A 27,313-nucleotide genomic window follows, 5' to 3' on the forward strand; every position below is an offset into this window, starting at 1 on the left:
CATATTCACCCAGTGCTTTTCCAGCTGCACTGGCTCCCGGTGGAGTACAGGGTCAGATTTAAGGTGCTGGTTTTGACCTTTAAAGCCCTTCATGGCCTAGGACCCTCGTACCTACGGGACCGCCTCTCCCGGTATGCCCCACGGAGGACCTCAAGGTCCATAAATAGCAACACCCTAGAGGTCCCGGGCCCTAAGGAAGTTAGATTGGCTTCAACCAGAGCCAGGGCCTTTTCAACACTGGCTCCAGCCTGGTGGAACGCTCTGCCTCATGAGACCAGGGCCCTGCAGGATCTGATTTCTTTCCGCAGGGCCTGTAAGACAGAGTTGTTCCGCCTGGCCTTTGGCTTGGAGCCAATTTGATTCCCTCCCCCTCTTTCTTTTTTCCTTTCTCCTCCTGTGATGAGGCTGCATTTTAATGTCTCAATATTTTAATCTTGTATTTTAATCTTGTTTTTAAGTTGTATTCATTCAACTTGTTTTTATTATTGCTTGTTAGCCGCCCTGAGCCCGGCCTTGGCTGGGGAGGGCAGGGTATTAATAATAATAATAATAATAATAATAATAATAATAATAATATCTTGAATAGGGCTTTGTTCCCAGGGAAAACGCACAGAGGATGGCAGGCTTAGCCTAGTTTCTGTGCAGTAACCCTTCCTCAGAGGACGACGCTGGAGGGCTGGGGACAGAGGGAGCTCTCTTGTGCACCCAGAGCTATCTCCCGTGTGACTTGGGGAACATGCTATTTGCTCTCTCCCACCCTCGGCAGGGAGCTGGGTCGCCAACGAAGCACTATAGAGCTGGACACGCCCTCGATGACAGCAGATCAGGTGGCAGCCCTTGAGCAGAGCGTGAATGACAGAATCCGAGCCAGGATCCCGGTGGTGGTGCGAGAGCTGGCAGTGGGCGACCCTGAAGCTGAGCTGGTAAGCAAGAGCGTGCGGGTCGAGGCAAGAAGAGGGAGAGAGGTCTGCTACGTGTGGTTCTCTTAACCTTGCACTGCATTGCAGGTGAGGAGCCGTGGCTTGCCGGACGACCACACGGGGCCCGTGCGGATTATAAGCATCGAGGGTGTCGATGCCAATATGTGTTGCGGGACGCACATCTCTAATCTCAGTGACCTGCAGGTGAGAGTCATGGGGGCGGGGTGTGGCTTGCAGCACCAGGATCAAGGTCTTTGCCAGGTTGGACCCCCTCACAAATGAGCACAGGACTGCCTTGCCACTCACATCTGTTGTGAGAACATGTTCTGCCCCTTTGTGACACATGAGAAGCTGCCATTGGTGTAACTCTGAGCTTCAGTAAAGCAAATAATTTAATTAGACAGCGCCTTATATGATATTGGGGACGCGGGTGGCACTGTGGGTTAAACCACAGAGCCTTGGACTTGCCGATCAGAAGGTCGGCGGTTCAAATCCCCATGACGGGGTGAGCTCCCGTTGCTTGGTCCCTGCTCCTGCCAACCTAGCAGTTCAAAAGCACGTCGAAGTGCAAGTAGATAAATAGGTACTGCTCGGGTGGGAAGGTAAACGGCGTTTCCGTGCACTGCTCTGGTTCGCCAGAAGCGGCTTAGTCATGCTGGCCACATGACCCGGAAGCTGTACGCCGGCTCCCTCGGCCAGTAAAGCGAGATGAGCGCCGCAACCCCAGAGTCGTCCGCAACTGGACCTAATGGTCAGGGGTCTCTTTACCTTTACTATATTATATTGAGCGACAGGATAGTCTGGCCACAGTAAGGAAATTTTGTCCATGGTATGATTATTTTCCACCTAGTCGTTTTGGCACTTTGGCACCCTATTTGCAAAACTTAGCAATTCCAAAATACAGACGTGCCTTCACCTTCGGCTGTACTTGAGGGTTGATGTCAAAACATTCCACTGGAAAAATGGTTATCTCCCTGTGGAGATGACAGTATTGAGTCAGCGGCTCATGTCCTTTTGGCTTGCACTCTGTGTAAAGATTTGAGGAGTGAGGTTATTACCCCTCCAATACTGTCCACGCCGGGTTGCTCAAACATTGCTACAGAGTCCTTTTAGTAGATCAAGATGATCAGGTGACAGCAAAAACTGCAATGTTTTTAGCGGGGGCAATTAGAATGAGATCTTTTATTTGATTATTGACGTAAACCCCCCAAATGTATTTTGTATAGTAATGTTTTTACCTCTATCTTCAGTACATTTTATTTTATTGCTATGGCTAGTGGCTGATGCAAATAAAGATTCTCTCTATCTATGTGATCTATACCATTGGTCTAGCTAGCTCAGTGTCCAGGATTTCAGGCAGGGATCTCTCTCCCAGCCCTACCCAGAGATACCAGGGATTGTAAATCAATTTGGACGCCTTTTTTTCTAACAAGGCTTCTCTGCTGCTTGTCAGTGGTCAGCCAGAAATTTTACAAGTGATTCCTTCCTTCAGATAGTGAAGTAATTGGGGAATCATCCTTATTTTAAATTACCTGCCTATACTTTTCTAACGAATGCCTGGACGCGTAGAACTATAGGAAGTTTCCTTCACTAAATCAGACCAATGTGTAAACAGTGGATTATTTCCACTGCCCAGCACAGGCTCTGCAAGGTTTCTGGCAGAAATCTTCACTTGGAGATAGATACCAGGGTATGGATCTGGGACCTTGCAAGGCAAATAATAATAATAATAATAATAATTTATTTATATCCCGCCCATCTGGCTGGGCTTCCCCAGCCACTCTGGGCGGCTTCCAAAAAAATATTAAAATACTGTAATACATCAAACATTAAAAGATGTTCTACCACTGAGCTTGGACCTTTTCTCACTTTCAATATAAGGGACAGGATAGATGCATGCAGATGTAGTATTTTACCACTCAAGACGAATGTGTTTGTCTTCTGAAGATGGTTAAGCTCTTGGGCACCGAAAAAGGGAAGAAGAACAAGACCAACTTAGTTTTCCTCGCTGGGAACCGAGTGCTGAAAACTTTGGAGCGAAGCCACGCAACCGAGAAGTCCTTCACATCACTGCTTAAGCAAGTATTTGTATCCCCTGTCCCAGGGAATGAAACAAAAGTCCCAGAAGGGTGATTGGGAACCCAGCGGCCTTCAAATTTCATTTGAACTCTCAAAAGGAAAAGCACACAAAGGTGGGGATTTTCCCTCAAGGCAAGAAATAGTGAGTTGTATAGGCAAATTGGTTGTTTATAGAAGTTGGGCCAGTTATTTCTGGTCTGAACTTAGGGCTCAGGATGAGTAGCGGAAGGGTTTCAACAGCCATACCGTAAATGGATTTAAAGAGAACTATTCCCAAACAATGGTTTTAAAAGGGGATGGGACAAGTTCATGGAAGATAAGTTTTTCAGTGGCTACAAGCCACAGGGGCTGTGCTCTGCCTGCACAGTCTGAAGCCAGCACTATGTCTGAATACCAGTTGCTGGAAACCACAGGAGGAGAAAATGTTCTTATCCTTGGGTAATAATAATAATAATAATAATAATAATAATAATAATAATAATAATAATAATAATATTTATATGCTACTCACTTGACTAGGTTGCCCCAGCCATTCTGGGAAGCTTCCGCTAGAACACATTAAACATTAAAAGATTAAATGTTTTAAACCATTAAAAACTTCTCTATACAGGGCTGCCTTCAGGTATCTTCTAAAAGTCAGATACAGTCATACCTCCGGTTGAAGTAGCTTCGGGATGAATATTTCCGGGTTGCGCTCCGCGGAAGCGTGTTACTTCCGAGTTTCGCCGCTCGTGAATGCGCAGACGCTCAAAATGACGTCACGTGCATGCGCCGAAGCAGCGAAACGCGAGCCACGCACGCGCAGTCACATGTTACGTTTACTTCAGGATGCGAACGGGGCTCCAGAACGGATCCCATTCGCATCCAGAGGTACCACTGGAGTTGTTTATGTCCTTGACATCTGATGGGAGGGCGTTCCATAGGGCGGGAGACCACTCAGTATTTTTATTATGCATTTTCTGTTTTTTATATTGTGTTTTTATGTTGGGAATTGCCCTGAGATCTACAGATGAAGGGCAGTATGCAAATAATAATAATAATTATAATACACTGGAACCTTGGTTGTCGAACGTAATCCGTCCCGGAAGACTGTTCGACTTACGAAACGTTTGACAACCGAGGCGCAATGGCCGGTCAGCAAAATCCATTGGAAAAATGGAGAAATGTACCTCCAAAGCCGTTCAACCTCAGGGGCGCATTCGTAAACAGAAGCATTCGCTTCTGGGTTGTTGGTGTTTGAAAGCCAAAACATTTGGCTTCCAAGGCGTTTGACAACCAAAGTTCCACTGTAATAATAATAATAACAGAAGGTCCTCTGCCTCATTCTCTGTAACTTCATGTCCCACATTGAGGGAGCCGCCAGAAGGCCCTCGGAGCTGGACCTCAGTGTCCGGGCTGAATGATGGGAGTGGAGACGCTCCTTCAGGTACACTGGGCCGAGGCGGTTTAGGGCTTTAAAGGTTAGCACCAGCACTTTGAATTGTGCTCAGAAACGTACTGCATGAGAGCTTCCCCCTGTCATCTGGGTGGCCGCTGTGAGGATATTGGACTAGACGGGCCATTGGCCTTACCCAGCAGACCTTTCTTGTGTTCTAAACCAGGCATCCCCAAACCCGGCCCTCCAGATATTTCGGGACTACAACTCCCATCATCCCTAGCTAACAGGACCAGTGTGTTAGAATTCCTGCTCCATGATTGCAGTCGTAAGATGGTTGTCTATCACATGACGGTGTATGTTTTGACTCCACAGAGTGGGAAGTGACGGAGACAGGACGTTTGTGTTCCTGTGTTCCGTGAAGTGGGACCGTGAAGTCCTTTGTTCTTTCTCTTTGCTGTCTGATGCTAGAGAGAGAGAGAGGGAGCCATGTTGTAGTGCTCCGTGTGTGTTTATATGTAAATAAAATAATTAGCCAAAATGCTGAGTTGCTGAGGAGGTCTGTCATGCAAACTGCGAACACTCTGCGGATCCCTAAGTGTGCCGATGTCTGTTGGCATCGGTCGCTGCGATGTTCGGGCTGAAGAAAGCTTTTTGAAGCTCCCAAACGATTGACCAGGAGGGAGAGAACATGCCAGTCGGGCATGTGTCTCTCTCAGGGTCCTACTCGAGTGTAGGACGAGCTCCTGACACAGTGGTCAGGGATGGTGGGAACTGTAGTCCCAAAACATCTGGAGGGCCGAGTTTGGGAATACCTATTCTAAACAATTATAGGGATGTGGGTGGTGCTGTGAGTTAAACCACAGAGCCTAGGACTTGCCGATCAGAAGGTCCGCAGTTCGAATCCCCGCAACGGGGTGAGCTCCCATTGCTCGGTCCCTGCTCCTGCCAACCTTGCAGTTCAAAAGCACGTCAAAGTGCAAGTAGATAAATAGGTACCTCTCTGGCAGGAAGGTAAATGGCGTTTCCGAGTGCTGCTCTGGTGCGCCAGACACAGCTTAGTCATGCTGGCCACATGACCCGGAAGCTGTACCCCAGCTCCCTCGGCCAGGAAAGCGAGATGAGCGCCGCAACCCCAGAGTCGGCCACGACTGGACCTAATGGTCAGGGGTCCCTTTACCTATTCTAAACAATACAGCTGTTGGTACTGGCCCTCAGTTCAGTTGTGCATCTCTGTTTCACTTCCCCCCACCTTTTCCTCCCTCATCACCAAGCTTGTCCTCTTATTAGATGATGTACCAACCCTCCCTGAAGGCCTCTTGTTACCCTTGCCGTTTTAGGACTGGCCCCGAAGAGCACGTGGAAGCTGTAAAGAGGCTACAAACCTCTCTGAAGCTGCTTCAGAAGGTACAGTTGAGCAATGGTCACCTTCCTCCTTGAACGTTTCTGGAGCCATGGCGGGGAATCCCAGGTCCCCAAAGGTCAAAGGCGGTGTCAGGGAACTGCCATCAGTTCAGAGGCGAGAGGTGGAAGGGCAGTTGTGTTACAGGGAGCCTCCGAAGATCGTGGGAAGCAGCACTTCCTCAGTGGAGGAGGGAAGCCCCTGCCTCTCGTGGGGAAGAGATGCAGGACTCGTAGGATACAAGAGAGAGCCAAGACACCATGCCTGAGCAAAGCAGGGGGGGGGAGACAGGTCCCCCTTTACCCACGCCCTCCCTGCTCAGTAGGTTTACGCGCAGAGAGGGGAGGCGTCGGCTGGGGGTCAAGAGACTACTCTGCCAGGGAAAGTTTAAGGACCGCCCACTCTCAGATTCTGCTAGTGACTGAGCAAGACATGGAATTGAGGCGTTCTGCACTGTAAATGTTTTTGCACCAATAATAAAGGCTTTGAAAGACCAGTGGGGATCTTGCCTGTTCGCTCTTGAGCAACCCATGCCTGTAGGCATAACAGGCAGCTTTCTATATGAACATCAGGAGTCTTCCCACACCACACCCAGTATCCCCAAGCTATGGCCCTTCTCTGCCCTCTCCTTCAGACAGTTTCTGCCTGGCTGGAATGTGCCCTCGAACTGCGAGAAAGCCTCTTGCTTGCTTGGAGTGGGGAGACATGGGTGGGCATATGTCAAAACGTCTTGACTTTCATGCAGTTGAAATGCAGCCTGCCTGTGCAGCCACAGCTGTTGCCCTACCCAATTTTGCCTCTGTCCAGACTCAGCATTGGTATGTGACTCCCGGGAGGTTGGCCATGGGGACATTGACAGACATTGGTTAGAAAAAAAAGGTTCCCTATTCCATTGGGAGCAGAGAGAGCCGCCAACAAGCTTTTAATGGGAGATCGCTCAGTATTTTTATTATGTGTTTTCTGTTTTTTATACTGTGTTTTTATTTTTTATTTATTTGGCTTTTCACATTAAAATTTTACAGTCACATGTCCAACATACAACATAATAACAAGGTTCCAAGGAATCTCATGGACTTCCCTCCTCCCCTTTGTGGGTTCCTATTGTTAATCATTTCCTCGTGCATCTTTTGTAATAATCCAAATCTTTTATCTCTCCGTTGTATCCAAAATTCACCATTAAACTACAAGCAATATTCCAACCCTACTAATGATTTAAACTGTTGACAGTGATCTTTAAGATCTTCAAGGTGCTGGTTTTAACCTTCAAAGCCCTATACGGCCTAGGACCCTCGTATCTACGGGACCGCCTCTCCTGGTATGCCCCACAGAGGAACTTACGGTCTTCAAATAAAAACATCTTGAAGGTCCCAGGCCTCAGAGAGGTTAGGCTGGCCTCAACCAGAGCCAGGGCTTTTTCGGCTGCGGCTCCAACCTGGTGGAACGCTCTGTCACAAGAGACAAGGGCCCTCCAGGACTTGACATCTTTCCGCAGGGCCTGCAAGACAGAGCTGTTCCACCAGGCCTTTGGTCAGGGCGCAGCCTGACTCCCTCCTTTGGCAATCTTTGCAATACTTTAGTTTATGGTTGCCATCAATTTTGATTTTAATTAATTCTTTGATGTTTTTATAATGTTGCACTATTTTAGGGTTGTTAGCCGCCCTGAGCCCGGCTTCGGCTGGGGAGGGCGGGATATAAATAAAATTTATTATTATTATTATTAAGACAAGTTATAAATTTTCCCCATTATTAAAATTTTGGCCTTCCTGATTTCTGATTCTTCCGGTCATTTTAGCCATTTTGACATAGTCCATCAACTTGATCTGCCATTCTTCTCTGGCAGGGACTTTATTTTCTTTCCATCTCTGGTGTTTTTATGTTGCGAACTGCCCTGAGATCTGCGGATGAAGGGCAGTATACTACTACTACTACTGCTACTGCTACTACTACTACTACTAATAATAATAATAATACAGTGGTACCTCCACTTGCATGAGATGCAGGTGGCGCTGTAGGTTAAACCACAGAGCCTAGGGCTTGCCGATCAGAAGGTTGGTGGTTCGAATCCCCGCGATGGGATGAGCTCCCATTGCTCGGTCCCTGCTCCTGCCAACCTAGCAGTTCGAAAGCACGTCAAAGTGCAAGTAGATAAATAGGTACCATGCTGGCGGGAAGCTAAACAGCGTTTCTGTGCGCTGCTCTGGTTCACCAGAAACGGCTTAGTCATGCTGGCCAATAAAGCGAGGTGAGCGCTGCAACCCCAGAGTCAGCCACGACTGGACCTAATGGTCAGGGGTCCCCTTTACCCTTACCTCCAGTTGCACACGGGATCTGTTCCAGAGCTCCGGTCAGATCCCGAGGAATTCTCAACCGGAGGTGCCTTTTCTGCGTGTGGTGCGGTAGAGCGCGTCTGTGCATGCGTGTGTGGCGAAACCCAGAAAAATACTTCTGGGTTTGCCGCGCGCGTAACCCAAAGGATACGCAACCAGAGGTGTGCGTATCCAGAGGTACCACTGTAATGATAACAACCACATGATCATCTGTGGGTCATGCAGGTAGCAGCTGAGATCAGACTCCAGTAAGCAGCCTGTAGAAAGGCCATGGGAAGTAAGACAGCAATCAGAACCAGGGTTCAGGAAGACTTTGCCAGAAATTCCCTGCCTGCTCCATCCCATCACTCTTGGTTGAGTATTGGAACAGAGGGGTGGTGGGCTGCCAGGGTGATTGCCCTAGGCACATTTTTCCGGGGGGCACCCCACCTCTCCAAGTCAGCCCTGTCCTGCTTTGTGAGGCTGGGATCTGAACAGATCCCACCTTGCAAAGTGGCTCAGGGCTGGTGTCGCTCCGGTTTTGCCAGCTGCGAGGGCCGGGCCAGCACGCAGCAGGCTCTGTTCACCCCCGTGCCCCTGCACACACGAGCTCCCCCTCCCCACAGCACCATGAAAACACGCTCCACTGCTATGTCCGCTTTCCGACGTCTGCTTCTCTTTCAGAGCAACTTGAACCTACTGAGGGATTTAGCCGTCCTCACAGCTCAGAGTTTAAAAAACAACCTGGATAAGGAACCTGTTCTTGTCTTGCACAGGTGAGGGGAAAGGTCATGTTGGGTTTGCATGGGGTGACTGTTTAAAATACCCAGAAAAAAGAGGAAAATTCTGGATGCTTTCTACTTTGCCACTTGAAAGGTACAGCTGATTTTTTAACTCCCATTTAGAAACTGCTGTTCCCACTCACCTTACCTGTACAGTGGTACCTCGGGTTAAGTACTTAATTCGTTCCAGAGGTCCATTCTTAACCTGAAACTGTTCTTAACCTGAAGCACCACTGCTGCTGGAGCACGATTTCTGTTCTCATCCTGAAGCAAAGTTCTTAACCCGAGGTACTGTTTCTGGGTTAGGGGAGTCTGTAACCTGAAGCGTCTGTAACCTGAAGTGTATGTAACCCGAGGTACCACAGGTTTTTGAGGCCCGTCAAAGCAAAATTGTGTGTTATATATTTTTTAATTAAACACACACACACGTACTGTGGATCAATGCAACCCAAATGAATTATTAATCCTTTTTTTTTTTTTTTTTTTTTTTTTTGCTTAAACCAGTCTAGTTGTTACTGGTTTCTTTCTTGCGGGGCTGGTGGACCTATTCTAGGGAAAGGTGTGGCAGATGTGGAATTTTGCATCCTGCTTTCTCAGGTCTTGGGGTGGAGAAGTCCGCTCCACTTCACTGTGGGGAGGAGTTGCAGTGGACCGCATGGTCACCCACTCTCCTCCAGGGGTGGGGGATGAAGTCCCACGTTGCCCAGGGGGTCCTGGTCATGTCAGCGACCAGCCAGCCAGCCAATCAGCTGGCTGGTGGGGGCGTGGCCGGGACCCATTTAAACAAAGGCGCGAGCTGGAGGGCTTCCTCTTGGCTCGCTTCCTCAATCTGGATTGTTCGCATTTTCCCTCTCTTGCAGGAAAGACGGTGATTCTGAGTTCATGAACATCATTGCGAATGAGATTGGCGCTGGGGTGAGTATCTCTTTCTTGTTTCTCTGAGCTTTGGCACCAGATATAGTGGTGTTTGAGAGGTGCTGAAGGCTCCCTACTTTGAGCTGGAAAGGTTCCCACCTCCAGCGTATCAACACAAATCAGATCCAATCAGGCCTTTAAAAACTTAATTCTTGTTTCAGATCATGCAGCTGACACATCAAAAGTGAAATTAAAATTAAGACAGCTGGTTAGAGAAGTAGCAGCTCACAGCGTGCAGAGTACAGTGATGCCCCGCAAGACGAATGCCTCGCAAGACGGAAAACCCGCTAGACGAAAGAGTTTTCCGTTTTGGAGGTGCTTCGCAAAACGAATTTCATATCGGCTTGCTTCGCAAGACGACAATGTCTTGTGAGTTCCTGCTGTTTTTCCCCCCTCCCCCCCTTTTTCCCAAGCCGCTAAGCCGCTTATCAGCTGATCCTAAGCCGCTAAGCCGCTTAACAGCTGATCCGCTAAGCTGCTTATCAGCTGATCCGCTAAGCCGCTAAACCACTTATCAGCTGATCCGCTAAGCCGCTAATGGGCTTGCTTCGCAAGACGAAAAAACCGCAAGACGAAGAGACTCGCGGAACGGATTTTTTTGTCTTGCGAGGCACCACTGCAGCTATAAAATCTAATGTGATATAAAGGAGGAGGAGATAGAATTGATTCAATGAGCACCTGCAGTTAGAAAATAGGAACAGTTTTGTTCCAACTTCTGTGGTTAAAATACCACTATTTAATGTGACGCTACCAAATACCAATTAAGAATAAAGAGATCATAGCAAAATTTAGAAAATATCACTGAATTTAAAGTCACATCCACACCATACATTTAGAGGTGATGTCTCAAAGAATCCTGAGAACAAATAGTGTACCTACAGTTTCCAGGATTTTGACTGCCCCGGATAAGCTAAATTTGGTTTGGTTCTTGCATCCATGACTACTGCTTACACCCCGAACGATTAAAAGCTTTATTCATTAGCTTGGTGACATTTCCATTTATGGCACAGTCTTTTTACCTGTGGACCTCCATATGTTATGTTTTATTATGACACTCTGCATCAGATTATTATAAAGTGTGTGTGTTCTTCGTTGAATATTTTGTTGTTGTAAACAACCTTCTTCCAGCAGGAAACCCTCCTTTTCCTATCTGTGGGAGATGAAAAAGCAGCTGGGCTTTTTCTGCTTGCGGGACCCCCAGAAGCTGTGGAGAAACTGGGCCCCAGGTGAGTCACTCAAGCCAGCTGGATAAATTCAGGCCTGGATTGGTGTGTGTGTTGGGGAGGCAGCATGGATGTTCATTTTGATCGGTCAGGAAGAAAAGAATCACAGGTTTCTGGGGGTCTTTGAAAGAGAGAGACAAGCAAATTCATGTAGCAGTTGCAGGGCTGAAACAAATCAGCGAGGCTAGGACATCGCTAGGGCTGGGTGATATATCAGTATATCGTCCAAAACCGATTTGAAGTCCATATCACGATATTGGCTTCATCATTGTTGACCTGGCAATATATCATGAATCGTGTGTGTGTGTGTGTGTGTGTGTGTGTGTGTGTGTGTGTGTGTGTTTGCTATGCAAAATTCACAGTGTGGGAAAAATCATGAAGCCAGCCAATGCCTCCACATCAGGCGTAGGCAAACTCGGCCCTCTAGATGTTTTCAGACTACAATTCCCATCATCCCTGACCACTGGTCCTGTTAGCTAGGGATGATGGGAGCTGTAGTCCCAAAACATCTGGAGGGCCGAGTTTGCCTATGCCTGCTCTATATAGTTCCATCCCTATTTCAAACATTGTGCTCTTTTGGTATATCGCAATGTGGAGCTTGTGATATAGCGCAATGTTGAAAACCAGAGATCGCCCAGCCCTAGGCGTGGCTCTTGGAATATATTCCAGAAGTTCGTTTGACTTCCAAAAACGTTCGAAAACCAAGGTGCGGCTTCCAATTGGCTGCAGGAGCTTCCTGCACTCCATCGGAAGCCGTGTCGGATGTTCGGATTCCAAAGAACGTTCGCAAACCGGAACACTCACTTCCGGGTTTGCGGCGTTTGGAAGCCAAAATGCATGAGTACCAAGGTGTTTGGCAGCCAAGGTACGACTGTACGGTGGTACCTCGGGTTAAGAACTTAATTCATTCTGGAGGTCCGTACTTAACCTGAAACTGTTCTTAACCTGAAGCACCACTTTAGCTAATGGGCCCTCCTGCTGCTGCCGCACCGCCAGAGCCCGATTTCTATTATCATCCTGAAGCAAAGTTCTTAACCTGAGGTACTATTTCTGGGTTAGCGGAGTCTGTAACCTGAAGCGTCTGTAACCCGAGGTACCACTGTACTCTATGAGAGCCCTTTGACCAACCAAGCAAATGTGGGGCAATGAGAAGCAAGTCTGACCCTGTTGCTGTTCTTCCCCCAAGGGTGGCTGAACTGCTGGAAGGAAAAGGGGCTGGGAAGCGGGGCCGCTACCAGGGCAAAGCCACGCGGATGAGCCGGCGGCCAGAGGTGGAAGCTCTTCTCCGGACATTTGTCAGCGAACAGAGCACAGAGCAGTGATGGGATGGACAACGGGAGTAAATGGCGCACTGTGAATATGACAACCGAGCCACCGTTCTTAAGGACTGTAAAGTAATAAACTAAGGATTCTTCCCCCTTTGGGTTCTTGCTTTCAGTGTGGCAGTGTCAACAAAGGAGACTGGTGGTCTGATTTGGCAACAGCAGTGAACTGAGAGATTTCGGGGGGGGGGGAATGGCAAAAGTGAGGGATGGATAGGGAAAGCATTCCTGGAGGCCAATGCTGTCTTTCCTAGAGGGAACTTTCCCCCTATTAATGCTGGAGAAAGACACAGAGAGTCCCTCTGAGCCCTTGCACTGATTTTTGCACGTCCCCAAATTGGTCTCGATCCCAAATCAAGTCCCACAGGTGTTTGCTACTTCTTTTCTCTCTCTTTTTGACCACTTTAGCTGGGCCTCTGGAGGCTCCCTGCACGCTACAGCCAAGGTGCCCCAAAGGCAGACAGTGCTAAATGTTTGTATCTTAAAATGTGCTTATGGAGGAGTAAGCCTCACCAAGGACTCCCCACTGTCAGGAGGGAGTCAGATATGTTTGGGCATTAAGCACAGCTCGGTCCCTGCGATGGGGTGGGCTCCCATTGCTCGGTCCCTGCTCCTGCCCACCTAGCAGTTTGAAAGCACATCAAAGTGCAAGTAGATAAATAGGTACCACTCCGGTGGGAAGGTAAACGGCGTTTCCGTGTGCTGCTCTGGTTTGCCAGAAGCGGCTTAGTCATGCTGGTCACATGACCCGGAAGCTGTACGCCGGCTCCCTCGGCCAATAAAGCGAACTGAGCGCCGCAACCCCCGAGTCGGTCATGACTGGACCTAATGGTCAGGGGTCCCTTTACCTTTACCTTTACTACTGTCCACCAGAGTTTTCTTGCTAACCTAGAAGTTGTTGAATACAGTAGGACCTCGGGTTAAGAACTTACCGGTAATTCGTTCTGGAGGTCTGTTCTTAACCTGAAACTGTTCTGAACCTGAAGCACCACTTTAGCTAATGGGGCCTCCCGCTGCTGCCACGCGATTTTTATTCTCATCCTGAAGCAAAGTTCTTAACCCGAGGTACTATTTCTGGGTTAGCGGAGTCTGTAACCTGAAGCGTCTGTAACCTGAAGCGTCTGTAACCCGAGGTACCACTATACGTGACTTTGTTTCCTGAGCAATATGACAGTGCACTGATTCATTTCCCAGAAAGTTTGCTTAGGGTTGTGGTGCTAGTAAAAGACATCCTTTAACATAAGAAAGCCACACACCCACCATTACCAGAGAGACTTGGGTCTACCTATATTGTGCCAATGGAAGGCATATTAGGAATAATCATTCACAAAACTAAATCTGGACAGAGGGCAAAATGCAGATATCCAAGGCGGAAGTGAGAGGAAGAGGAAAGACTGAGACTTGTGGCTGGTAGAGGACTAGAGACAAATAAGGAGAAGCGTGTATACATTCAAAGTGAGAGACAGGAAGAAACCCAAGAGAAGGCACCAGAACAGAGAGCAGAAAGAACAATCGGTTGCAGTAAAAACTACTATTGAATGCCCAAGATACCCCCAGCTCGCTTTAAAACGGAAAGGAACTTCATCTATCTTTCTGTTCAAGTTTGGACTCTGAAGATTTTTTTTTCACAACACACATTTACACCTGTCACCGTAGGACTGGGAGAAAACCTTGCCTGTAATCCTGGAGATCCGCTGCCAGTCTAGATGGACCAACAGATGTAAGGCAGCTTTCTATGTACGTGGTACCTCGGGTTAAGAACTTAATTCGTTCCGAAGGTCCGTTCTTAACCTGAAGCACCACTTTAGCTAATGGGGCCTCCCGCTGCCGCCGTGCCGCCGGAGCACGATTTCTGTTCTCATCCTGAAGCAAAGTTCTTAACCCGAGGTACTATTTCTGGGTTAGCGGAGCCTGTAACCTGAAGCGTATGTAACCTGAGGCGTATGTAACCCGAGGTACCACTGTATCTGTCCTTAGTGCTGTTCCTGCCTGGATGTCAGAATGCTCTTGATGGTAACCTGGGGGAGCTCGTATTCATCGATCTGTCGAGGAGCTCGGTTCCATCCCCCACAAAAGAGTCGGCAACGTTCCTAAGTTTTGTAAAGCTTTAGCCCCGAGTCCCGAGGGCCCTTGCAAGAGCTGGAACAGGAGAACCACGGCCAAGAAGGCTGTGTTCCAAACCTTCTGCCCCCTATGCGTCTTTCTTTGTCTGCCGGAAGAGCCAAGAGATGCAGTAGGGGATCAGCGCCACAGCACAGATGTGAGCGCAGGTGTTCCGGCAGAAGGAGAGGAGGTAGAAGAGGATCTCCCTGTCGGTGGGCAGCTCGAAGGAATCAAACAGGTGCAGGATGGACAGGGAGCAAACGATGCAGCTGAGGCGCAAGGCCAGCCGCGGCCTTTGCTTCCCTTTGCAGCTCTGCGCGTACATTGGAGAGTTGAGACCCAGCCCCAGTCCCAGGAGGATGCCCAGGTTGCGAAGCAGGCTGGCAAAGGGCGTCGTGTCGATATGGACCCACTCTGGCCGTTCGCACCACTTGTGGGCCTTCTCCAGCGTCCACAGGAGGTCCACCCCCAGCATCTTGAGCAGCAGGTAGAAGCCCAGGGCAAAGCCAAAGAGGAAGAAAGTGGTGCCCACGTATCTCCTCAGGCTGGCGTCGTAGATGGAGCGGACGTGCTCAAAGAACACTGCCACCAGCATCCCTGAGGAGGGGGGAAACCGTTCTGTTTAGCCGGAATATCCACGAACGCATCCACGCAACACCTCTCCCTTCAGAGTTGTGGACACAGGGCTGAGTGAGAGGGTTTGGGAGTTGAACTTTAGAGAATAAGCAGTTGGCCATTTAGTGCATCAAAGCATTGGTTATCAAATGCTATGTGCGGCCCATCTGTGTCTCCTTGAACCTGGACATGGGGTGCCCACCAGGGTCCTAAAAAGGTAAAGGGACCCCTGACCATTAGGTCCAGTTGTGACCGACTCTGGGGTTGCAGCGCTCATCTCGCTTTATTGGCCGAGGGAGCCGGCGTACAGCTTCCGGGTCATGTGGCCAGCATGACTAAGCCGCTTCTGGCAAACCAGAGCAGCGCATGAAACGCCATTTACCTTCCCACTGGAGCGGTACCTATTTATCTACTTGCACTTTGATGTGCTTTTGAACTGCTAGGTGGGCAGGAGCAGGGACCGAGGAACGGGAGCTCACCCCATCGCGGGGATTTGAACCGCCAACCTTCTGATCAGCAAGTCCTAGGCTCTGTGGTTTAACCCACAGCGCCACCCATGTCCCTATGATATAATTGGCACTGCCCAAATTCCCAGGAAAACAAAAATCATTTGTGTGGTGCCAAAGGAATGGCGCCAGGCAGGTGTCCCTGAGGAGAGCATTATACAGCAGTGGTTCCAGATGATTCCTACAAGCAAAGCATGCCACACATATCACAGCAGAGAGCAAGGTTACAAGTCACCAACAACAATATTCAATTTGGCCTGGGGCAAAATTATTTCCTCCTGACTCCAGTCAAAGATCAACCTGGATCCAAGGTTGCTGGTTCAATCTCTGTATGGGACAACTGCATATTCGTGCATTGCTGGGCATTTGACTCCCTTGGGTCCCTCCCAACCCTATGAGCCACAGCTGGCAATCTAGGCTGCCTCCACCACCACCACCCCAAGACAAATGTTAGCAACATGCATATTGTTTGACTCTATAATAAAATATTTATTTATTTATTTATTTATTTATTTATTTATACATACATACATACATACCCCGCCCATCTGGCTGGGTTTCCCCAGCCACTCTGGGTGGCTTCCAACAGAATGTTAAAATACAATAGTCTATTAAACATTAAAAACTTCCCTAAACAGGGCTGCCTTCACATCTGAAGGGAGGGCGTTCCACAGGGCGGGCGCCACTACTGAGAAGGCCGTCTGCCTGGTTCCCTGTAACTTGGCTTCTCACAGTGAGGAAACCATCAGAAGGCCCTCAGCACTGGACCTCAGTGTCCAGGCAGAACGATGGGGGTGGAGACGCTCCTTCAGGTATACTGGACCGAGGCCAGTACACACACACCTTCTAACCGTCTTCTGTTTTTAGTGCATAAAGGCCTTTTTGCTGGTGCGCAGAAATTTAGTTGTGCAGCTAAAAGCCTAGGAAAAACTCACCCGAGATCACACCTGAGATCACTTGGTGTGGGAAGTGTGCAGCGAGGAAGACTCTAGATAAGCAGACGCAGACTTGCACAGTCCAGAATCCCGCCCAGAGGAGACCACGCAGACACCTGGGAGTGAGGGGGACTTGTTCAGACCAGAGCAAAAGTAGGAATTATCTTACCACGCCACCATCTAAATCAGCGGTTCTCAACCTGTGGGTCCCCAGTTGTTGTTGGACTACAACTCCCATCATCCCTGAGCTCTGGCCTTGCTAGCTAGGGATGATGGGAATTGTAGTTCAACAACATCTGGGGACCCACAGGTTGAGAAAGGCTGATCTAAATCTTTGAGATCTAGAGCCATGATTCCTCCCTCTCTCTCTCGCTGAGGAAAAGATTGCCTTGCTTGAGAAAGCCAGTTCTGTAGCCACAGCCCAATGGCAAGAGTCAGCGAATGTCAGGCTTCAGGGAATTCTGTCCCTCCCCCAGTGGCAGCCAAGAAGCAGAGAAATCAGGAGTTCTTACCAAGTAATATATTCAATAGTCACAGAGAGAGACGAAGGAATGCGGTCTCCCCTAGATAATGGCGTTGCTCCAAGTAAAGTCCCACCCCCTACGTCTCTCCTATTCTATGTCACCCCATGTCGGCTAATAGCTTTCTGCGTCTGAGCTTTTTGTTCTACTACCCTCAATGCTCGTCTGGTCCTGGGAGAGGGGGGTCAGGAATGCTTTCCAAAGACACTGAGTCTGTCAGCTGTCTCTCCCCTGGTGCTGCTTCTTCCTGCTGCTCCCCCAGTATTTCTCAGCTTCTCCCCTCTGCAGCCTCTGAACTATGACCTTCTGCAAACCACTGTTCTAAATCTATACTGTCTTCCTGTTCTCAGGGAGGTTCAGGAGAAAGGGAGGGCCTTCACCTTTCCTCCTCAGTCCAGCCCCTGACTGCGAACTTGTCTCCCACAACCACTGCGGTCAAAGGCTGCATCCCACAATTTGTGTGAATTTACCATGTGATGGTTTCAAGATGATCTACTCAACAGACCCTTCATAAAGCAGGTATAGGGGACCTTATTCCTCTCTATGTTGCTGGACTACAGCATTCCCTCACCATTGCCCAAGCTGGCTGTGGGAGGAGGGGTACAGCAAGATGTCTCGAGACTCACTCATCCTGCTCATAAATATTCCCAATATTCCAAAACCGGACAGAATTTCAGTAAGTTGAAATTCCAAGACATGTTGAAGCGAGATGTTGCATAGAAAGGCAATGTAGAGGCTTTAAAAAAATAAACACCTCCCTCTTTTGCAATTATAATTCTCTTAAATGCTAACTTATCAGGGCTCTGACCAATTCACCCTGTGGCAGACTGACAGCCTTCCTATCCATTTTTCCATATTGTATTGCTATTAACATTGTTATTATTGATTAAATTTGTATATCACCCTTAATCCGCAGATCCCAGGGCAGTTCACAGCATAAAAATACAATATAAAACACATAACATATAATATAAACAATAACAAAACAACCTCCCCCCTTTCCCCTACCCCCTCCCATAAACACATTTAAAATGCCATAGATTGCTCAACTGGGGATAAAGGGATGTTTTTGCCTGGCTCCTAAAGATATGTAATGAAGGCGCCAGGTGAGCCTCCCAGGGGAGAGCATTTCACAAATGGGGAGCTACCACTGAAAAGGCCCTGTTCTCGTATTGCTACTCTAGATCTCTCATGGAGGAGGTACACGTACAAGGGCCTAAGATTATGATCTCAGGATCTGGGAGAGGTCATATGGAGAGGGGCGGTCCTTGAGGTATTGTGGTCCTGAACCGTTTAAGGCTTTATAGATCAAAACCAGCACTTTGAATTGAAACTAATTGGCATCCAGTACAGTCAGGCCGGGATCAGTGTAAGATGCTCAAACTGTGAGCAACCTGGCCGCTGAATTCTGCACCAGCTGAAGTTTCCAAACCGTCTTCAGAGGCAGCCTTACATATAAAGTGTTGCAGTAATCTAACCTTGATGTTACGAGAGCATAGACCACAGAAGTTACGTTATCCCTGTCCAGGTGGGGCATAGCTGGGCCACCAGTCGAAGCTGATGGAAGGCACTCCAAGCCACTAAGTCCACCTGCGCCTCAAGTAACAGCAAAGGCTCCAGAAGTGCCCCCAAACTGTGTACCCACTCCTTCAGAGGGAGCGTAACCCCATCAAGAGCAGGCAACCTCCCATTCATCTGGTCCCATTAACAGTATTTGCACTAGATTGTCATCACACCCTGGGGCAGCAGTTCTTGTCTCCTTGGAAGTATGGAGACAGAGGAGCAAAGTTGTCCAGAGATGTTCTCCTGTTGAAACGGCACTGCCTTGTCTTCCTAAAAGTAAGGTCCCAGCTGCTCTGAACCTCTGAGACCTGCATGTATAGGGTGGTATACTAATACAAATACTGATGGTTCTAGTTGCAGGTAGGTAGCCGTGTTGGTCTGCCGCAGTCAAAACAAAAAATAAAATACCATATTTTTTGCTCTATACGACTCAATTTTCCCCTAAAAAGTAAGGGGAAATGTGTGTGTGTCTTATGGAGCGAATGCAGGCTGCGCAGCTATCCCAGAAGCCAGAACAGCTAGAGGGATTACTGCTTTCACTGCGCAGCGATCCCTCTTGCTGTTCTGGCTTCTGAGATTCAGAATATTTTCTTGTTTTTCTCCTCCAAAAACTAGGTGTGTCTTGTGGTCTGGTGCATCTTATAGAGCGAAAAATACGGTAAAATAATAAAATAAAATAAAATCAGAAATAGACTGGAAAGAGAAGTTGCTGAATTGCAACTTATTACCCAACTTAAAACCATGGAGAGACTTGGTCTGAATAGAGACATTGGATTCTTATCTCATTATACATGATAAAGCTATTTTGAGCCATCTCACCCCTTGCTTTTTCCTGTAAGACCAATTGCAGTCATTAACAGGTTTACCACACCTACCAGCCAATCACCCATTCCCACCACCCTTCTGAGTAATACCCCTCCCCACCCTCTCACTAAATATAAGGGTCTGGTGACTTCTGTTTAGGTGTATCTGAAGAAGTGTGCATGCACATGAAAGCTCACACCATAACAAACTTCGTTGGTCTCTAACGTGCTACTGGAAGGAATTTTTATTTTAATTTTGTTAATAGTGTTGGTGCAGGTTGAGAGCAGGGCCTCACCTGGCAGCCAAGGTCTCTTTCTGCAGCGGCAAGAGTTGCGACAGCAGGGCTGTCACCATGACATAGTAGACCCCAGAAGACCCCATGGCGTGACCAGAGGGGCTGCCTGGAGGGGAGAGACACAAGTGTAAATGAAAGGGGGAGGTCTTACAGCCACTTAAAGACAGGGAGAAGAGGGGGCAGCTTCAACCTCACCTGGGCCAGTTTCGCAGGTGATGGGAAACTGCTGGATCGCAGGGGGTGTTGCGGTGCCGTAGTAATCGGTCTCACGTACCCACCAGTAAGGTCTCTGTCCAAACAGGATCCTGTAAGGAGGGAAGATTAAGGAGTGGTGGTTGGGCCCCCAGAAACCAGAAGATGTAAGATAGGCTAGGAGGCAAGAAATTGCCACTGCCTATTCCAGTTACCTCAGTGAATCCATCTCAGAAGAAAAACAAAAACCTAGCCTTCCATGTTTTCAGAGTAATAACAAACTTGCATCCTACTGTTAAAGGCTTCAGGAACTGGAAAAGACTAGTGTGATTATTTTGTACTCAAGACTTCTAGTTCCTGCCACATTTCCTCTCCCTCTCTCTTCCTCTTATAGACATTCACTTTTAATTAATATTGCTTTCTTTTTCAATTCCTTGCTACAGTTTTTAATTCCTGATTTTATTTATTGAGATCTTTTAAATTTGAAAAAATACCTTTATTACAAGTTGCCTGTGCTTCTTTTTGTTCTTAGATGGTTTTTAAAATTCTTTGAAAGCCCTTTGAATAGTATTTTAATAGAAAAGTAGCCTATCCATGTTTAAAAACAATCAAACAACTATCAGAAATCTGAATCGCCAATCCATGATGAAGCAATTTTCATTTAATTTTACAAAATAAAACTACATTTTGCAAAAGGAAGAAAAAGGGAGGGAGGGAGAGGGGGAAAAGGAGGAAAATCAAATAAAATTATGTACATTTGGCTACTTCTTAAGTTAATCACAATCCATGATTTGCTTTTTTTAGGGCAAATTCTGGAAATGGAGGATTCATAGAATCACAGTGTTTGAAAATACCAAAGATAATTCAGTCTCCTTCCTGACACAAAGGCAAAACTTCTCCCCAGAGCCACTTACAGTGTGCAGACCATGCCATGGAAAAGCACCTACAGAACAAATAAATTATTCCATATTACTCAAGCAAGTGAACCAAGGAGTGCTTCCTTTCCAAAAAAAAAAGAAAAGAAAAGAAAGAAAAAGAAAAGAAAAAGAAAGCTTGATTGCCCCACAACTGTCCTGGCCCTTGCTGCTGGACGGAGAAGTCAAACTCCCAGTCCAGTTTCCGACGAAGGTTTTAAAACATAAATCGGAACAGTAACTAGGCAAGGCACAGTTTATAAGGTGCAGCAGGTACATAAGAGCTCTAGATCAGGGGTCAGCAACCTTTTCCAGCCGTGAGCCGGTCCACCGTCCCTCAGACCATGTGGTGGGCCGGACTATTTTTTTTGGGGGGGGGGAATGAACAAATTCCTATGCCCCACAAATAACCCAGAGATGCATTTTAAATAAAAGGATACATTCTACTCATGTAAAAACACGCTGATTCCCGGACAGTCCGCAGGCCGGATTGAGATGGCGATTGGGCCTTAGGTTGCCTAAGCCTGCTCTAGATAGATGGCTAAACCCAAGCTAATATGTTGGCATGTTGATCCAACAAGCGACATGCCCCCTCCATCTTCCTTTTGAGTAGCAGGAAGGGCACAGCATTGGTGAAGCAAGCAGCCGGAGTCCTAGGCATGGACAAGCTAATGGGCACGGAATGGGTTGTGAGGTCTGTTCACACCCATGCCAGAGTCTCTGTGTCTTTGGAGATGGAGGTTTTGTCAGAAGCAACTGAGCACCAAATTTACTCTCAGTTTCCTCCCCAGAAGCTCCTTACCAACAGGAGGAGGCAACAGAGGTGTGAGACTTGGGGTGTCTGATGCCACAAGGGCAGAGCACTCCTTTGCCAACCTCCTTGACTCCAGTTCCTCTGGATCTAGCTCTCCACACACTTGACTGCTAGCCTGTTCCTCCGCCTCAGACACTTTTCGGGATCCCAAATCTACCTCCCGCACCCCGGGGTCGTCCAGCTCCAACTCCCCGAGCTCCTCCCAATCGTCTTCAGGATTCGACCATCTCCTCCATGACTCCTCACACCCCAGGGGATGGCTGTGGGTGGTCAGCAATGCAGGGAATTCATTCTGCAAGTGCTCAAAGGCATTCTCTGGGAGAGGATTCATATGAAATGCAAAGCTGTGATTTAGCACTACAAGAATGGGCCCTACCTGCTTGCTCCTGCCCCTTTCCTCTCCACACAAGCTCAGCTTAATTAGCTCCTTCTTAGTTTGGGTCAAACCATAGTTTGCCATCACATCTGAACCAGTAAACTATGGTTTGCTCTGGGCCTGCAAAACAGCATCAAAATCTGGACAACAGGGTTCTTTTTATAATATCAAGCTAAGCTTTGACATTATGTTCAGACCAAACCTAAATTGCTACTTTGCATGGTCTTGGAAAACAGTGTCCGGGACAGAGTCCTGGCTCAGGTTAAGAACTGGGACTACAGGGAATGGGAGCCCCTGTGGTCTCTGTCTGGGCAATATGACCGAGAAGAGAACTTGTTCCTGGCCCTCAAATGGGGTGATCAGGATTCTTAGACTCCGCGCTCACCACTTGAAAACCAGGTTCAACCAATCACCGATCACAGCCACCCAGATGAGTCGGATTCCCACTTCCTCCTTCAGCTGGAACCAGATGGGGAAGAAGACAAAGAAAGTAGTTTTGAGGTCAGCGACTGTGGAGATGAAGACAAACCAGTCCTGGTAGCCCATGAAGTTCTCCTGGAGGTAGCTGGTGGCCTGGACCCCTGTGCTGTGCAGAAGGTCCATGGTGCAACTTCAGCAGGGATTGTCTTCTCCCACCTTAGCTCTTGCACGTTTCCCTTGCCACTGAGCCTTTATTGTATCCGAAACCCCTGATCTTTGATCCTTAACTGCCTCCCCTCTCCAAAAAAATATTGACAGAGGCTGCAACATGAAGCAAAGTGTGTGTGTGTTTGCACGAGTCAGTGCTCCTATTTTAGAGGGCATTGCTGCACCACTCAGAACTACCATATTTTTCGCTCTATAAGACGCACCAGACCACAAGACGCACCTAGTTTTTGGAGGAGGAAAACAAGAAAAAAAAAATTCTGAATCTCAGAAGCCAGAACAGCAAGAGGGATCGCTGCGCAGTGAAAGCAGCAATCCCTCTTGCTGTTCTGGCTTCTGGGATAGCTGCGCAGCCTGCATTCGCTCCATAAGATGCACACACATTTCCTCTTACTTTTGAGGAGTCTTATAGAGCAAAAAATACGGTACTTAAATGTCGTTTCCTCTCTCCTATGGAATCCAAGTTTTATTTAATAGTATTTTCAGCGTACTCACTGAATTACAATTCACAGGACTTTTGGGGAAAAGCTGTGACAGTTAAATATAACAATGTCTCTTTCTGGAGAAATTAGCAAGACAGCGAGAGCTGACAAATCACCTTAACTGCCATAAGTTTCTGCGCAGTGCATGGGTCTAAGCCAGTGGTGGCCACACTCAGCCCTCTGGCTGTATTTTTGACTACAACTACCATCATCCCTAGGGACGCGGTTGGCGCTGTGGGTTAAACCACAGAGCCTAGGACTTGCCGATCAGAAGGCTGGCAGTTCGAATCCCCGTGACGGGGTGAGCTCCCGTTGCTCGGTCCCTGCCAACCTAGCAGTTTGAAAGCACATCAAAGTACAAGTAGATAAATTGGTACCGCTCCGGCGGGAAGGTAAACGGCGTTTCTTTGCGCTGCTCTGGTTCACCAGAAGTGGCTTAGTCATGCTGGCCACATGCCCCGGAAGCTGTACGCCGGCTCCCTTGGCTAATAAAGCGAGATGAGCGCCACAACCCCAGAGTCGGCCACGACTGGACCTAATGGTCAGGGGTCCCTTTACCTTTACCATCATCCTTAGCTAACAGGACCGGTGGTCAGAGATGATGGGAACTGTAGTCCCAAAACAGCTGGAGGGCCGAGTTTAGCCATCACTGGTCTGAACCATCAGCTACCTACAGGGGATGATGATAAGAATAATAAATTAAAAACCAGCCTAAGTTTGTAATGTAGGTTGGCCTGAAGGTCTCTGCTCTTTGTTGAGTCCATAAAAGGGCTTCATGGGTGGACATTTTTGGCACAAAGGTGGGCTTTGCAGGGGTTGAAATTTTCCTCGGAAGACACTTGAGAGCTTACTTTTTGTGCCTGTTTAGCTGCTTCTGTGTGATCGTTGTTTTCCAGTGGTGGCTTTTCATCACAACATTAATCCCGGCTGCTCACATTGACAATGTTACAAGACCAAGATTTGACACTGGGGCAAAGCTAGTTCAGAGTGAGGAGGAATAAAGTTCATTCAGCGTGAGAGTAAATAAAGATGATTCGGAGTGAGGGCAATGCTTTCTCTATCATACTTCCCTCATTTTGAATAGGCAATGGATGGAGTGGGGTGGTGCTTGCCCTGAATCTATGTTGAGCACAAGAACAAGGAAGGAGGAAGGAGCCCTATTGCAGCTGCTGCCCAGCATCCAAACAATTAAGTAACTTCTCCACCTATAGATCCCACCTTCTCCACCATAGTGGTCACTCATAAGATGGGCAGAATTTTGCTGTTGTTTACAGCTCTCTCCCCTTCCAAACTGCAAAAAAGTGAGCCCCCTTTTTCAAGCAGGGAGTCCACTTCATCTGTTTACCCAGGTCTCTTTCTTTACTTATAGATGGAGAAAGAAAGAAATGGGACTAGGGTAGGGCAGACACTTCCACAATGTTATGATGGGATGCAGCAGGAAGCCTTGTCAGGGAAGAGCGATATGAGGCGTGTCCCAATTTTCCCGTAGAAGGTTGGAAGGATTTTATGAAAAAGGAAGTGTTGAGCCATTAAAGATGTGCACAGGGCCAGCTTGGAAGCATGTGAGGATACAAGGTGAGATCTCGGAAGCCGGTGGTGTGTGGAGGCATTAAACAACAACAACAACAACAACAACAACAACAACAACAACAACAATAAAATTTATTATTTATACCCCACCCATCTGTCTTCTAAAAGTCTGGTAGTTGTTTCTTTTACATCTGGTGGGAGGGCATTCCACAGGGCGGGCGCCACTACTGAGAAGGCCCTCTGTCTGGTTCCCTGTAACTTTGCTTCTCGCAGTGAGGGAACCGCCAGAAGGCCCTCAGAGCTGGACCTCAGTATCCGGGCAGAAAGATGGGGGTGGAGAAGCTCCTTCAGATATACTGGACCAAGGCTGTTTAGGGCTTTAAAGGTCAGCACCAACACTTTGAATTGTGCTCGGAATCATACTGGGAGCCAATGTAGGTCTTTCATGAAGACATCTGAAGGCAGCCCTGTTTAGGGAAGCTTTTAATGTTTGACACATTACTGTATTTTAATATTTTGTTGGAAGCCATCCAGAGTGGCTGGGGAAACCCAGCCAGATGGGCGGGGTATAAATTATTATTATTATTATTATTATTATTATTATTATTATTATTATTATTAAAGACCGGTGTTATGTGGTCTCGGCGGCCGCTCCCAGTCACCAGTCTAGCTGCCGCATTCTGGATTAGTTGTAGTTTCCGGGTCAACTTCAAAGGTAGCCCCACATAGAGCGCATTGCAGTAGTCCAATCGAGAGATAGCCAGAGCATGCACCACTCTGGCGAGGCAGTCTGCGGGCAGGTAGGGTCTTTGTAGTGACCAAGGCTTCAGTCTTCTGCTTAGTGTGCCCTACACCACTCCATCTCTAGAGGAAGCATAATAAAGGTAAAGGTAAAGGGATCCCTGGAAGTTAAGTCCAGTTGCGAACGACTCTGGGGTTGCGGCGCTCATCTCACTTTACTGGCCGAAGAGGCTGACGTTTGTCCACAGACAGTTTTTCCAGGTCATGTGGCCAGCATGACTAAGCCGCTTCTGGCGAAACCAGAGCAGCGCATGGAAACGCCGTTTACCTTCCCGCCAGAGCAGTACCTATTTATCTTTTTGACGTGCTTTCGAACTGCTAGGTTGGCAGGAGCAGGGACCAAGCAACGGGAGCTCACCCCATCATGGGGATTCGAACTGCCAACCTTCCAATTGGCAAGCCCTAGGCTCAGTGAGGAAGCATAATAAAATGTGCCAAATAAGCATGCAGACTCACAAGGACTGAGTTTATATCATTCGTGCAGCATGCTGAATTTAGCTTGTTTCAGGTGGAAGTTGGGTTTCTTTTTTTAAAGCACAGGGTACGGTAAAGTAAAGGGACCCCTGACCATTAGGTCCAGCCATGGCCGACTCTGGGGTTGCAGCGCTCATCTCGCTTTATTGGCCGAGGGAGCCAGCGTACAGCTTCCGGGTCATGTGGCCAGCATGACTAAGCCGCTTCTGGCGAACCAGAGCAGCGCACGGAAACGCCGTTTACCTTCCCGCCGGAGCGGTACCTATTTATCTACTTGCTCTTTGACGTGCTTTTGAACTGCTAGGTGGGCAGGAGCAGGGACCGAGCAACAGGAGCTCACCCCATCACGGGGATTCGAACCACCGACTTTCTGATCGGCAAGTCCTAGGCTCTGTGGTTTAACCCACAGTGCCACCCGCGTCCCCCAAGTACATAGGAACAAAAGAAGCTGAATCAGATTGCTGGATCCATTGGATCAGAGTTGGGTCCACTAGACAACTCTGCGCTGACTGTCTTTCCCCCATATCAACTGGTAGCAATATCGCTAAGGCACCACAGCATAGATATATTTTTGTCCCAGCTCAGAAACTGAAGAGTAAGGGCTGATAAGTAATCTTGCCAGGGCAATTAATGAATTAATCAAGACTCAAAGGGCATGATCTTGCATACATGGAGTTGGAGGAACACATAGCAGAAAGGCACGCAGCTTCCGAGTGAACGAGATCCAAAGTGCAGCCTCCCAAATTATGTGATAAAAGAAAGCAAACAACTGTATTAATGGAGAAAGAAATCAGCTGCAGAGGGCAAGGTAGCTGCTGGTGGAGGTTTGTTACACAGGCAGCCCAAAGTGTCCTGGAAGAAGCAGGGGTTAGGATTTGAGAATGTGGGCATCCCAGAAATCCCACGTGGTGGGAAAACAGCTCATTAGCTGGCAGATAGGCATGCTGGGGTCAAGGTTGGAACTCCTGGGGAAGGTGGAAGGTGGCAGGCAGGAAGAGAAGGCAGATAAATAAGAGGGGTCAGAGTTTGAGCTCACCCCTGCCTGCATGCTCACCTATGTTCTTCCGGACAGAGAACAGAGTGTTCTGCTTTGCAAAAGGGCCGTGACCTCTAGCGTGGAAGCTTGCGTGAGCGAGATCTCCCTCATCTGACAGGTCCCTCCACCTGAAGATTAAATAGGAGGACTCCCAGGCAAACCCTCGGTTCGTGGTTGCGGTGGGAATTTTCAACAGAAAAAGGCCTGAGCTGGACCAGGAGTACGAAGCTAGACCAGAGACCCAGCGGCTTCTTTCTTCCCCCAAAAGAGTTAAAAGCATGCCTTTAAAAAGCAGTTATAGTCAGACAGCACCTTGACTATGCTGCTAGCATTTGTTTGCTACCAAAAGATGGTCACTAGTTTGAACAGTTTTAAAAAGCGCT

The 27,313-nt window shown here is 48.1% G+C and overlaps 2 protein-coding genes and 1 long non-coding RNA gene across 4 annotated transcripts in view; 1 reads left to right on the forward strand and 2 right to left on the reverse strand.

Annotated features, from left to right (window-relative positions):
- Positions 1 to 12,420, forward strand: part of LOC308571181 (putative protein PTGES3L) — a 32,501-nt gene extending 20,081 nt beyond the window's left edge. For both annotated transcript variants that reach the window (XM_081166687.1, XM_081166685.1), the window contains 8 exons: positions 767 to 923; positions 1,008 to 1,124; positions 2,868 to 2,998; positions 5,715 to 5,781; positions 8,767 to 8,858; positions 9,725 to 9,779; positions 10,911 to 11,005; positions 12,189 to 12,420. In XM_081166687.1, coding sequence (XP_081022813.1) covers positions 767 to 923; positions 1,008 to 1,124; positions 2,868 to 2,998; positions 5,715 to 5,781; positions 8,767 to 8,858; positions 9,725 to 9,779; positions 10,911 to 11,005; positions 12,189 to 12,324 — 850 coding nt within the window. In that variant the 3' untranslated portion in view covers positions 12,325 to 12,420. The remainder of the gene's footprint in view (positions 1 to 766; positions 924 to 1,007; positions 1,125 to 2,867; positions 2,999 to 5,714; positions 5,782 to 8,766; positions 8,859 to 9,724; positions 9,780 to 10,910; positions 11,006 to 12,188) is intronic.
- On the reverse strand, positions 5,788 to 8,826 carry LOC308571383. The gene is made up of 3 exons (XR_014001358.1): positions 8,721 to 8,826; positions 7,501 to 8,679; positions 5,788 to 7,016 (listed from the first exon to the last, which is right to left on the reverse strand). It is a non-coding gene; the product is annotated as an uncharacterized lncRNA (long non-coding RNA).
- Positions 12,421 to 13,517: 1,097 nt separating the features above from the next.
- Positions 13,518 to 22,646, reverse strand: LOC308571214 (glucose-6-phosphatase catalytic subunit 1-like). Its single transcript, XM_081166756.1, has 5 exons — positions 22,348 to 22,646; positions 19,862 to 19,971; positions 19,667 to 19,772; positions 16,484 to 16,599; positions 13,518 to 15,024 (listed from the first exon to the last, which is right to left on the reverse strand). Exons 1-5 carry the CDS (start codon positions 22,563 to 22,565, stop codon positions 14,516 to 14,518), a joined length of 1,059 nt encoding a protein of 352 aa, XP_081022882.1. The 5' UTR covers positions 22,566 to 22,646; the 3' UTR covers positions 13,518 to 14,515.
- Positions 22,647 to 27,313: the final 4,667 nt, after the last annotated feature.

Source organism: Podarcis bocagei (genome assembly GCF_964188305.1).
Source record: "Podarcis bocagei genome assembly, chromosome: 13".
In the NCBI taxonomy this organism is placed as follows: domain Eukaryota; kingdom Metazoa; phylum Chordata; class Lepidosauria; order Squamata; family Lacertidae; genus Podarcis; species Podarcis bocagei.

Coding starts and splice junctions, on each gene's coding strand:
- LOC308571214 (XM_081166756.1), bottom strand. CDS start 22,565: ATGGACCTTCTGCACAGCACAGGGGTCCAGGCCACCAGCTACCTCCAG. Junction 19,972..22,347: donor TTGAACCTGGTTTTCAAGTG/GTGAGCGCGGAG, acceptor CCCTCCTTACAG/GATCCTGTTTGGACAGAGAC. Junction 19,773..19,861: donor CACCTGCGAAACTGGCCCAG/GTGAGGTTGAAG, acceptor TCTCCCCTCCAG/GCAGCCCCTCTGGTCACGCC.